The following is a 13,946-nucleotide window of genomic DNA, read 5'->3' on the forward strand; positions in this document are numbered from 1 at the left end:
AAGTTAAGAGGAAAGGTGGTAGGGAGACAGATAGGAAACAATGTGTGAGAGGAAGGAAAGGAGGAGAGGAACGATGCCCATGAAAGAAACGGGAGAAAATGGAACGGGAAGCAAGAATAAAAGGAAGGAACAAAAGAAAAAAGGAAGAAGACAATCAAGAGTAAGGAAGGGAGGGAGGGATAAGGGAGTGATGGATGATGGGAGGTGAGAAGGAAGGAACTGCTTGCTCCTCCTAGCTTACTCCAGTAATATAGACCAACAGGTTGAGCGCTCGCTAGCGCTGCTGTGATCTATTTATGATCTGCAGGTAGCAGTTTCAAATACTGGCAAGGCCATCGAAGAGGAATGTTATCACTTGTTTTCGCAAGTGTTTGCATAAAACATTACATGCAACAAACACCATTAACCCTCCATAAGTAGCATTTTCTGTAAAGTTGTGTATTGACATGATTCACGGATTAGGGTTTGATGGCCACTTTTTTTAAGGTGAGGGACACTTTTTTTAGGTGTCCTGGCCCTTTTCTTTTCCCAGTCCAACCATGGCCAAGGGAGGCTGGCCAGAGATTGACAGGAAAGGAGAGAGACGGTGTGCTGATGAAGAGAATCTCCGTCTTACTGGCATTCAGACAGAGATCATTGGGGGCACACCACTCCGGGATAGAAGACAGACAGTCAGAGATGAGAGAAGGAGAAGAAGTGGTAGAAGAGTGCCTGAAAACAAGCTGAGTGTCATCTGCATAGCACTGAAAGTTGGGGCAGAGAGCGGCAATGCAGTGGGCAAGAGGTGCCAGGTATTGGTTGAACAGCCATGGAGAGAGGTTAGATCCCTTTGGAACGCCACAGGTAGAGAGAAAGATAGAGGAGACAAAGGACCCTAGTTGGACCCGGGAGGGTCGATTGGAGAAGAAAGAGGTCATCCAGGCCAGGGCCTGATTGGTGATACCCAGGTTATTACAGAGTTGGTTGAGCTCGATGTCATGGTTGACCGTGTCAAAAGCAGAAGAGAGATCGAGTAAAATGCGGACAGAGGGGGTATTAGAGTCGAGGTTGGAGAGCAGGTCATTGCGGATGTTCAGGAGAGCAGTTTCTGTGCTTCTGGCTGCTCTGAAGCCAGACTGATGATCATGGAAACAACCAACAGATTCAGTATGAAGATTAAGATGGGAGATGGCCAGCTTTTCCAGGAGTTTGCCCAGAAAAGGAGTGATGGAGATCGGGCAATAGTTAGCAGGGCAGCAGGGGTCGGCTGAAAGTTTCTTGGGAAGAGGGTGCACAAGAGAGTGCATCAGGGGGGAAGGGAAGGCTCCTGTGGCGAAGGAGTAGTTGCAGAAGTCAGGCAGGGAAGGAGCAAGGGTGTCAATCTGGTCCTTGATGGTTTTAGAAGAACATGGGACAACCTGTTTTGATGAGACTTTCATAGATTGGACTTGTCTAGAAACCTTGTTGGAGGACAACAGAGGAAAGGCAGTGAAGGAGGGAAGAGTGGTGGCCACAGGGTGGGGCAGAGGTAGAGCAGAGAGTAGAATGAGGAGGGGGAGAGGACAATAGAGAGAACAGGATGTCCTGAGTTTTAGAGATGAAATGAGAAGCCAGGGCCGTGCAGAGAGCTTGGGAGGGGAGAGGAGAGATAGAGACTGCTGCAGGATTGGCCAGCTCCTTGCAGATTTTAAAGAGTTCGGCCGAGTTGTTGGATGCTGCAGAGACACAGGCTTGGATGTGGGCTCTCTTCTTGGTGCGGACAGAGAGCCGGTATTGCATTTGGAGCAGGGGGCAGGCCAGTTTGTCAGAGGATGCACAGGAAGCTAGCCATTTCCTCTCAGCCACACTGCACTTGCGTTTAAGGGTGACGAGGTCTGAGGCGTACCAGGAGTTTCACTTTGCTTTGGGCTTCAAGTGGATCCTCATGACAGGGGCAAGAACATCAATAGTATCAGAGATAGCAGATTGGAGCTTGGGAAGGGCTGTGTCAGGATGTGAGTCAGCCATTGGAGGAGGAGTGAGAAAGTGGCGACGAAAGCCTCAAAATGCACACGCTTCATAGGTCAGATAACCAAGAAGGTAGGTGGCTGGAGTTGGCTTGGCCTGAGGGGTAGATAGGGTGAGATGGGAGGAAAGGAGAAAGTGATCACGCCAGGATAAAGGAGTGGTGAGAGGGATAGAAAGGGGAAGGTCTGAAGAGATCAGAACATCCAGAGTGTGCCCTGCAGAGTGTGCCCTGCAGAGTGAGTCAGGCCGGAGGGGAGAATAGAAACAGAGAGTCTCAGAGGTTGCGAAAGAGTCCAGAGGAAGGACAGGAAGCATACAGGTGGATGTTAGTCTCCAAGAAAATGGAGTTGAGTGGTCGAGGCCAGGAGGGAGGAGGAGAGATTCACCCACTCAGAGAGGAAGGAGGAGATCTGACCAGGTGGCCGATAGATGGTAGCCAGATTAAGAGAGTGGCCAGGAGAGAGGGAAAGCCTACAGACCAGGAATTCGAAAGAGGAGTAGGCCTGTGTAGGAATTACAGAGGCAGGAATCCACTCTGGGAAGATCAGGGCACACCCCCTCCGGAACGGTTGGATCTGGGCACATAGAGGATCTTGTAGCCATCATGGAGGAGAGTGTCAAAGCTTGTGACAGAGCTGGCTGTGAACCATGTCTCAGTGAGACCGAGGACATTGAGGTCAAGGTCTTCCAAGAGGCGGCAGATGTCAGAGGAGTGTTTGACAGCTGAGCGAGAGTTGAGAGTGGCAATAAGGAGAAGGTTGCCATCCTTGAAAGACTTCCGTGGACGGTTACAAATCAGAGGTATGCCCTGTAGAGGTGTAGAAGGAGCCCAAGGGGGAGTAGAAGAGGAAGAAGGAGAGGACAAGATAGCTAAGGAGGAGACAGAGGTGGGAGGCAAGGTAGCCGTGGAAGGGAGAGAAGGGACAGCAGGAGAAGAAAGGAAATTGATGAGGTGCGGGAAACATCTATCAAAGAGGAGAAGGTTGGCCTGAGGGCCTTGGACCAAGATGGTAACATTCAGGTAAACATTAATGATGACCTACCATGTGCCACCATTAAAGGGAGAAGAAGAGAAAGGAGAAAGCACAGAGCCAATATGAGGAGTCCATAGGTCTGGCGAGGGAACAACAAAGAGGATGTCAGTGAGGGTCTGTCTGCAGGAAGCACTGGTATAGTTGTTATTGATAGGGAGGCCTGGGTTTGAGACCAGGATGTCCTTTTTAAACTTCTTCCTACCAGACTTAGTAAGGAGAGCAGGATAGTCGATAGAGAAGCAGTTAGAAAAGATAGGAAAAACACAGAGCACCATAGAGTAGGTGGGGGAGAGGAGAAATGAAGAGGGGGATGGGAGGGTGGAGGTAAGGGGGGAAACACTAGGGCAGGAAACATATAGGGGTACAAGCAGATGAGACAGAGAGGGACGAGACAATAGTAGACAACTGACCAATACAACAAAAGCTCACACGATAGTAGAACAGTTTGCTAGATGGACAAATTAGTTGGAAAATGAGAACCTGGAGGAAGGAAGAATGCAGCGGAAACACCCCGCATTACAATGTAAGACAGGGCAGTCAGTGAGGCGAACACAAAACCACACAATGAATAGCAAGAAGATAGCAGCCTTTGTGTGGCAAACTGCGGCGAGTGATTGGATTTTAGTGGTTATTAGTTCTTCTTAAACTTGTTGGTGCTGCCTACATTTGTGGTTTCCTGCTCTAAGGGCTGTACAGAGCTAATAGAAGTACTCAAATGAAGGATACAAACACTGTTGCCAGGCGCTCCTAACATACATTTATTTAGTAGTAACTGTTATCTTCACAGCTTAGTTGTATTTCTTTCTCAACTTCTTAAGGTTAACATCAATACCCTCAACACGTGTTTCCCCACTTTACATTAGTGGTTCATCAGGAGGGAAAGTGAATTTGTACAGTCGCCGAAAAGTAAAAAATGGTGAACAAGAAATAAAACTTATTTCCAATATTTGTGGTTTAGTATTTTCAAAATATATATCTAATAGACAAGATTTTTTTTTGCATATATGTGAGTGCTGCATTTAAAGTTGCAATGCATTTTATACCAACAAATATTTTTCTTAAGAGAAGAAAAGCATTGAGACATTCTGTTTAGAAAAAAAAACATTGAAAACTTCATGATTTGAAAACTATATATATATATATATATATATATATATATATATATATATATATATATATATATATATATATATATATATATATATGTGGTATACAGCTTAATGTCATATTTTAGTAAGAAGAGCTACATTAGGGTTGTGCTTACTGTTTTAGTGATTGTCCTCTTGTTATGGAAGTAGTGATATTGTCATATTTGTCTTGAATTGAATTAGATCACTTGGCTTGCATTATAATTCTTAAATGTATCTTTTTGCAGGAAAGAATCCTGTGAGCTTCTTATAGTGGTAGACAGTTCCTGCAGATTGTATACATTTTAGGTTATACTTAGAGGCTATAAACTTAAAGTTTGCAAATCTCTGCAAGTAAATAGTAAAATGATGAGGTTGGGTATAAGATTGAGGCAAGATTATTGGCTGCAGCATATGAGGAAACCTTTACTAATCTGCTGGATTGGGTCGCTCCACTTAAATCTAAAACTATCAGGGAAAAGACCAATAAGCAGAAATGGTTCACCCCAGCCTTTGCTGCTTGTAAACAAGAAAGCAGAACGGCAGAGAGAGTGTGGGAACAAGAACAGACACAAGAGAATAAAACCATCTGGAAGTCACTTGATAAACTATACTGTAATAAAATTATACTTGCTAAAAAGAACGTTTATGACAACCAGATTGAAATTCTAACAATGATTCAAAAAAGCTCTTTGACATTTTTTAGAGATTTAGAGAAACCCAGGGCCCAATTAAATCAATTTATTCCCCAAACAGCAGACTGTGAAGATCAAAACAGCGCATGATAACATCAGGAAGAATATGGAACACCCACATTATAGTGGTGGTGCTCAGCGGAGGGAGGAAATGGTCCTGCAGGCTAATGGGGCTTTTTCATTTAAACCAGTGTCCAATGAAATTATGGAGAACATTTTGAAGAAAACGGGACCTACCACATGTTTTGGGGAAAATCTCCCTGCTAAAATCAGACTGGACAATAGAGAGCCCTTTACTCCATTCTTGGTTTGTGTGTTAATGCCGCATTCCTGAGTAATGAAGTGCCCGATATACTGAAATAAAGGGAGACGGTAACTCCATTGATTAAAAATGCAGGATTGGATCACACACTTCATACTAACTATAGACCGATAACGAATGTGCCTTTTCTGCTGAACATTATTGATAACGCGGCCACTATGCGATGACAGCAGCATTTGGAACATGACGATTTACTACATCCAAAACAATCAGGCTTCAGATAATTCCATGGTACAGAGTGTGCTTTGCTGGATCCACAGACTGAAATGCCGAAAACATGGATGCAAGTCAATCAGGGCTGCTGATGATGTTGGATCTATCAGCATCCTTTGATCTTGTGGATCATGGCAAGCTTCTCCAAAGGTTAAAATACCTAGGGACCTGCTCTGAAGATGTAGTGCATTGGATCAGTTCATTCCTGAGTGGCAGGCAGCCAAGAATCGTCTGAGAAAATGCTTACTCTGGATTGGAATCATTAGAGTTGGGGCCTCCGTGCGTGTTCATCCCCTGAACTTTATTTAACATCTTCTGTAGGCCTTTATATGACCTCCTAGATAATTTGGGAGCTCAATTCAGTAATTTCGCTGATGATACACAGCTTATTTTAGCATTGAGTGGAGATTATGAAAAAGATGCAGAGAGAATCACCCTTATATATGGCACAATGCAAAGTAACCCATTATTGCTCAGAAAGCAACTGAAAAGCGTCCTGTTCCAATAAGGTTGTTAGACCGCCACCATCCTGGTTTCTTAAGTCGGTTTCTTTCTGCGCCCTGGTGCCTGCGGGCACCGGCGCAATATAAGTATATACATAAATTAAATAAATAATGCCCTATATCAAGCCGAGCCTCTCTATCTGTTTCATTGTTTGCAGGTCCCGCAGAACACCTCTTACAGGCTGCCGACCGGGGCACCTTTTCGGGCCTTTGTCGCTCCGATTTTGGCCTCACTGCAGTGGCTTCCTGTGGGGGAACGAGATCCAAGCACTCTGCATGGTGCACCGGGACTTTTATGGCTCAGGTCCTGAGTACTTGCAGATCAAATTCCCCCTTAAATTCCCTCTCGTTGTCTATGCTCTGCATCTCTTCATCTCTTCATCTTGTTCAGGTTCCCCGCTTTCACCACTCTAGATCAGGTGGCCGGGTCTTCTCTGTTGCGGCCTTCAGGCTGTGGTACTCCCTTCGGGTGACCGTGCATGCCACACAGGATCACCTGCTGTTTCGCCGCACCTTGAAGACCTTTTTGTTTTAGCTCACCTTGTATTTCGATCCCCTCTTTTTCTCTTTCCTTCCCTTCCTACCTCCCAGCAGTGCCATGATGCACCCATTGGTGAAGGAGTGTGTGATAAATAAATAAATAAAGGTTACACATATGAGTAGCTCCATAAACAGGGTAGAGAGAGTGGAGGAGGAAGGTATGAAGGCACGTGATGTTAGGAAGAGAGAGGAGTAGAGGAGAATGGAGCAGTGGCCGTGGACTCCTATTATAATTTGGGTTTACCTTTAGTAATAAACAGGTCACAAAGTACTTCCCTTACAGATGTATATTCCCAACTGCAGCCTTGCTGCTGGAAGTACTGCAGTTCAGTTGATGTAGAGCAGGTGGGCAAACCTTCCCCTGCCATGCTCCCACCATTTGAAGCCAACTACTCTTGATGCTCTAAGTTGTAGAAAGGAATCAGGTCTTCCAAAAACATATGAAGACCTGCCTTTTCCAGCAGTGGTTTCTGGGACGTCACCCGCAGTGGCACAAGGTTCTGGGCAGGGATCTGAAGTGCAAGAAGGCACTTGTGGCGTTAGTCATGCTTTGTACGTTCTTCTTAAAATAACATGGATGGTGGTGGTGGGACCCAGTGACATTGGAGGGAAATGCTTGATGAAACCTAGAACCTGGTTTCTCGTATGCCCTTCATACCTGTCTTGTAATTTCCTGCCAGCCTTCTTTCAACTCAAAGTCATCAAGGCTGGAAGAAGTAGCCAGGCATGCAGACAGCTGTGTAAAAGCTGGGGTGCCTGGAAGATCCGGATGGGGTGCAACTATCTCTGGCCCTCAGATAGGTAATTCCAACCCTCTACTGGGTCATTCCAAGTCGCTTGATGGCCATTAACATAGGTCTGGGGGTGGCATTTGATATACTTGCAGCCGAGGCAGGGGGAAGAAAGATTACATTTGATAAGCAGGTAAGAGGAACGTTTCAGCCAATCAGAAATTAAGAATGAAATAGAGAATCATAGGAATAGGATGTAACCAGAGAAAATAAAGAACAAGAAAATAGTCATGAAGGGAACGAGAGGGGATATTAAAAGTAAAACAATATAAATAGGTGGAAATAGAAGAGGGCGCTGAGCTCTACTCTTAGTATGTCAATGGTCACAATGTTATGAGATGCCACACGTGGACCTTTCAGCCCTGTACCTGATAGAGGTTTGACTATAAATCCTGTGTCAAAATGTCCAAACATTGTGACATTTTTATTTCAGACCTTGTGTCCACACCTGAGGTGAATTACACATGCCATCTGAATGGCGGTGTTCAGCTGTCCTGCCTCATGGAGAATGGCACTGACCCATCCTATTCCTGGAGTGTGAATGGGACACCCTCATGGCTCCCTTCCAGGGTAGTAGAGATGAGCTACGAGTCTGTCCTCAGGAACGTGACCTGCACCGTGAAGAACCACGTCAGTGAGGAACAGAGTCAATCCACTGATGTCACGTGCCCAGGTAAGGAGGCAGAGGTCATGGGGCGCAGCTAGAGCAGCGGGACTGCATGTTTGATAGGAGGAAGGTCAACATGGACGTGCTGCGTCCAAGCGCTGCACCTCAGTCTCTAGAGAGAGGATAATGGACTTGACTCATGTGATAAGGTGGAAATCCTTGCGGCGATAGTCGAGGCCAGTGGGAGTTTACATTGCTCTGTTGATTTGTTTTTGCCTCTGTAAAAGAAAATTCAGTAAATTCCAAAGAGAAAAGAGCAGCCATCAAACAGTTATGTGTCTCCTTTCATCTTTCTCTTCAATTCGTCCTGTTTTCTCAGTATGTTGTTGACATAATCCCTTTTCCATTTCTCCTGCAAACGTTCCATTCTGTTCTCTCCATTTACCCACATTTCCATTTCTTAATGCAAGTCTATTTTCTGCCCAGAAACGCATCGTTAAAAATGGTGCAATTACAATGGTGCTGGCCAATGGTAATGCCAAATGAAGGCCTGCTTCACAGGGCCACTAGAACAGACATAAATGGCAAGTAATTCTGGGAAGATCACAAGTAAGAGGTTCCGGCACTTAAGAGAAAGGCGCAGTCAGGTGGATAAATGGCTGAAAGCCACAGCTAAGTAGAGACATTTGGCGCTGCTGTTTAGTACCTTGTCAGCAGAGCAGGAGGCACCTAGGGATCCAAAAACACATATTCTCCTATAGCATAGAGTAGGAATAGGCACCATGGGAAACAAGAACACGTATTCTCCTACAGAATAGAGTAGGAAGAGGCACCTAGGAATACAGCATTACATATTCTCATATAGCATAGCATGTGAGGCACCTAGTGATCCAACAAAACATATTCCCCTACAGCATAAAGTACAAAGAATCAACTAGGGATCCAACAACAAGTATTCTCCTGTAGAATAGAGTAGGAGGAGGCACCTAGGAAGCAAACAACACATATTCACCTCTAGCATAAAGTAGGAGGAGGCAACTAGGGATCGAACAACATGTATTCTTCTATAGCATAGAGTAGGAGGAGGCACCTAGGGATAAAATAACAGAATTGTATTGTAGCATCAATTATGAGGCTCCTAGAGATCCAACAACACATATTCTTTTATGGCAAAGAGTAGGAGGAGCCACCTAGGGATTGAACAACATATATTCTCATATAGAATATAGTTGGAGGTACCTAGGGTTCAAACAACACATATTTCCCTGTAGCATAGAGGAGGTACCTAGGGATCCACCAACATGTATTATCCTATAGCATAATATAGGAGGAGGCACATAGGGATCCATCAACATGTATTTCCCTATAGCATAGAGCAGGAGGCACCTAGGGATCCTACAACATGTATTCTCCTATAGCATAGAGTAGACGAAGGCACCTAGGGAGCCAACAACACATATTCTCCTACAGCATAGCGTAGGACGCACCTAGGAACCAGCAACACATATTCCCCTATAGTGTAGAGTGGGAGGAGGCACCTAGGGATCAACAACATGTATTCTCCTATAGCATAGACGAGGGGGAGGAACCTAGGAACCAACCACATGTATTCTCCTATAGCATAGAGTAGGACGAGGCACCTAGGGATCAACAACACGTACTCTCCTATAGCATAGAGTAGTAGGAGCCACCTAGGGATCCAACAACACATATTCTCCTATAGCATAGAGTAGGAGGAACCTAGGAACCAACAACATGTACTATCCTATAGCATAGAGTAGCAGGAGGCACCTAGGGATCCAACAACATGTACTATCCTATAGCATAGAGTATGAGGAACCAGGTGATCCAACAACACACAGTCTCTTATAGGAGATCATTCATTGGTTGAAGTACTTGCGTGCATAAATGCATCTGTGGAGGAGCTTCAGTTTATAGGAAGGAGGAGCGGTGGAGGTGAAGTTGTCATCCATGTTTTAGTTTTTAGTTTCCCTGTAGCACAACATAAACTGTTCTGAAGCAGTGCTGCTGTCGGACATGAAACACACACAGATTGACCGACTATTTGACTCTGACTATGAAACTGTAAATAAACCACGCATTTCATCCTGAGATGAAAGAAAGTTTAGGATTATTTTGTGCGGCTTCGACGTTCTTCCTTCAATGGAAATATATAAGGATTTGCTTTGACGGGACACACTTTTCTCTCTGTGCCAGGGCAGGGAGCTATTTTTAAAATGCATGTCTTGCTCATGAGCTCATTTTAATTCCACAATGTGTCAAAGTATCAAAAACAAATACTTTGACATTTCTAGAAACAATACATTCAATTGTGTGGAAATATGAAGGCTGCTAATGTTGTAGCAACAGCTGTCAAGCCCCAATGTAAGTGTGGAGTGGACTTTGCTGGACATTCGACTACTGTGGGGCTGGATTAACGAAACACCATAAATTGCTTGGTCATGACGAACAGCATAAATCACTTTCAGAAGACTTTATATCTGTGGCTATTTATACTTAAAAGGGTCTCTGGTTTAAATATGCAAGTAGTAAGACATCCCCCCGAGCACTGGAACATTGGCTACAAACCCCGGTTTGTGCAGTACCTTTCCTTAATATCTCACTGCAGGCGGTTTCCTGGGAATAGCCACACCATAATGCATCTTTTGGCTTCAGGCCAAGAAGCTTTTTCTTCCTGCAATCACACCCTGTGCTTTTGAAAAGAGCCCCTTTTATATTCACTTCTTGGACCTCATGTCTGCCTTCAAAACAAAGCTCTCCCATCTGTTTGTACTTCCTGATGGCATTGGGTTCTTAAATTTGGAGTCTCTGCGCCCTGTAATGTTTGTATCTTCAATAGCCAACACGAGGCGTCTTCCTTATATGGAAGACACAGGTCTGATGGGCCACCCCTCTTTCCCTCGCTCAACCCCCTGCAACTCCGTTCAACTTGACCCTCTACCAGGTAAGAGCATTTCATGAAACCATTGTGCTCTGGCCCATCCTGGAAGGGTCCAGCCTGATCCCCATCCTTCCTGGCTCTTCACTCTTGCTCCTTTGCCCTCCTCTTCTTTACCTGGAGCCCAGAAGAGTGCCCAGGCCTGTATTGTGATCCGCCTGGATAGCCACCACCACCTTTCTCTGAGTCCCCGAGTTCTCCCTAGGCACCAACACTCTGTCCCTGGGTGAATGCCACCCTAGACCCCCAGTGCCACAGAGGGAGGGGAGCCAGTGAGTGCTCTGCAATGAGTAGCATAGAGAACTAGTCCCCTTCAGAGAGTGAGTTACTTTGAGAGATCTTATTTCAGGCTGTTGTTAATGTTTATGCTGTGTTTACCTGCGCCACTAAATAATGATGCTGTTGTTGGGGAGGGTTAGAATGATCCCAGTTATAACCAGTGTATCACTGAATCCACTGGGATCCCACTTAAGGGGAAACCCGTTAGAAACCTTGCTCTTGTTGAGATGTGTTATTGAAGATATGATTCAAGATTCAACTGATGAAAGTCACAGTGTGAACTTCTGATTGTTATTAAAATCTGGCAGTGTTTAACATAATTAGGGCTGTCTCTATGACTCCACTGGGTGTCAGATACACAGTATAGCCACCCTCTTATAGATGTCCCTCACTATAATGTTTCAATTTTGTGAACCCGAGTTCATGGCAGGTGGCACCCTCTTTAAGTATATTAAGTAATATTAGTATACACTCTTGTTCACAGACATCACTAAAGAGTGATCCTCATATTGGTAATTGAGCCAATTTTGCAGTAACAGTTTTGCATAATATTGCCAACATAGCACAAAACTGGCCTTACCAATATAGCAACATATTCTCTCCTATAGCATAGAGTAGGAGTAGGCACCTAGGGATCCAACAACACATACTCTCCTATAACATATGCATGTTGGATGCCAGATTATACATATGCCTTACATTATTCCCTGGTAATGTCATGCTGGGATGCAAATATGGACTATGGAGTGAATCCATTACTGTGTAGCCATAAACATACCCGGTCACCCCACAGAAATTGCAAAGCTAACTTTACACCTTTTTCTTCAGCACAGCATAATAGTAAGTACAAAATAACCCTGCATCAATTACTATTGTGCTGCTACTTACTAGATGAACTCAGATGAAATGCTCTATTAAACGTCAAGTGTCCCAATACTGGATCCCCCGTATGGCATGTCGGAATGCTGCTTTAACAGATCACAAATAGTGGTTGACAATATGCGCCGTCACCACCTAAGTGGTCTAGCAACGCCTGACCTTGTATGCGAGGTGTGTATTGTGACGCCGCAAGGGTGTTGCCAGACCTTGGTCTGTGGATAAGACAGAAGAGGTTTGGGTGGTGGGGTGAAAGGATTGGAGGATTAGGCAGGGGCACAGCAGTTTAGTTGGGGGGAAACAATAGCGATGAAGGGGAAGGGGCAGTGGTTGTAACAGTGTGGATGTGTGTTTCTATTTTGTGATTAGTTGCAAGTCAGTATGAGAGTACATTTCTGTAATATGTGGCTATTTTTATGAATGAGATTGCATAATATAATTTAGTGAAATTAACATGTTAAATAATTATACGTTTAATAATTTAACTCATAAACCCAAATTAAGTTCACACTTAAGAACATATGGGTACATACTAAAACTTCTGGTTTTAGCCAAATCTCACTTGTTTCACCCTAGTAAGTAACAACCTTTTACACTTACCTCCATGCCTCTTGCTGTCCTGTCCTCTGCCTTGACTGCAGACTTCTTCAATGGGCAAGACTTACTCCCAACCCAATAAGCCCTTTCACGGAAAGTGGCTGCTTAATACTACTAGATCTGCGGTCACTTACCAACATAGATGCCGCCGTCTCTGTGCCCAAAAAAATACCATCCAATTGTTATCATTGCTGTGGAATGGAGGAGATGAGGACCCACACAAGCCTGCAGGAGATATCCTGAAGCAGTTTAGATATTGCTACTCATTAACTCTCAGTTGCAGAACAAGAAGCTCAATCAATCGCTTTACTCGACAGACCCTCAGTTCATTGACGTAAACCCCAGTGTCCCAGAAGACCAGCACAAACATCCTTTGGAACATTCATATCTAGCTATCCTCTGTGCAAGGTCCAAATCCAAGCTCGCAACATGCTCTGTACCGTATGTGAAATATTCCCCCGTGTGCAATCAGGTGTCATAGGTGCTCGGAATATCTGTGACACTACTTTTTGTCTAGGCACAATGTTTAATGTGGCTAAGAAACCTTTTATGATAGTGTCAGCTAGCATGTCTCTGTCTCTTGGGATGGCTATTGTCACGTGCGTGATTAATTAGTTAAATAAATAGACCATTTTGGCATTGATTCAGAAGGAAAATATTCATAAATCTTAAACCAATGAAGCCCCTTTGCATCACCCACTATCGTGAATGGAAAATGGATGAACGCTCCTATACATGTGTATTGACAACCGCAAACTGAACACCTGCACCAGACTAGTCCCGGAGTGAATGAAGCATTGGTTTGTCTGATGAAATATACTGGTTACCGTAGAGTCTGACCAGGGGTGGAAGGTTCCCTGCCCTAGGTCTGAGAAGCCGGGAATACTAGATTCCCATATACCCACAGGTTCACGAGAAGATGCCCTTTATTTGTCCACCCACCTTCTACGAGTTTACCCACATGCCACAACGGATTTCAGGTACACCAATTATTTTCCAGCCTCTGATGGGGAGAGAGCGCCAGGTGACATGAGCCTGTAGGAGGTGCTGGTGAACTTGAATAACAACATCGTTCTCATCCAATCTTTGAAAGAACATGAACAAAGGCTCCTGAAAACATTAGTTGAGAAATGCCAGTTCTTCAGGAGCAGAGTCAAGTACATGTAGCCTTGCATCTACAGATGGCATTCTGTACATCCCGCTATTATAAAAGCACTCTGCAGTGGGCAGAGATGTCACTACATGAACTCTGATGCATTCTGTGCTTTTTCTACTATTACTGGACATTCATATCAGCCCTTAGAAATATCAGCTGGCCACCCACCACCTTGTCCAAAGACTACTGAACCGTAAAGAAGGGTATGAAAACTCCTGCAATCAGATGAGGTCTGGCTGTTTTTTGGAGGAAATGGACTTT

At 44.5% G+C, this 13,946-nt stretch overlaps 1 protein-coding gene across 1 annotated transcript in view; it reads left to right on the forward strand.

The window, feature by feature from the left end:
* The window catches only part of LOC138559124 (hepatic and glial cell adhesion molecule-like), a 472,939-nt gene that overhangs the window by 443,138 nt on the left and 15,855 nt on the right, over positions 1 to 13,946 (forward strand). Inside the window, exon 4 of the mRNA XM_069642690.1 lies at positions 7,645 to 7,884. Within this exon, the coding sequence (XP_069498791.1) occupies positions 7,645 to 7,884 (240 nt within the window). The remainder of the gene's footprint in view (positions 1 to 7,644; positions 7,885 to 13,946) is intronic.

The sequence above is a fragment of the Ambystoma mexicanum genome, unplaced genomic scaffold, assembly GCF_040938575.1.
Source record: "Ambystoma mexicanum isolate Mex_15411 unplaced genomic scaffold, UKY_AmexF1_1 Mex_scaf41, whole genome shotgun sequence".
In the NCBI taxonomy this organism is placed as follows: domain Eukaryota; kingdom Metazoa; phylum Chordata; class Amphibia; order Caudata; family Ambystomatidae; genus Ambystoma; species Ambystoma mexicanum.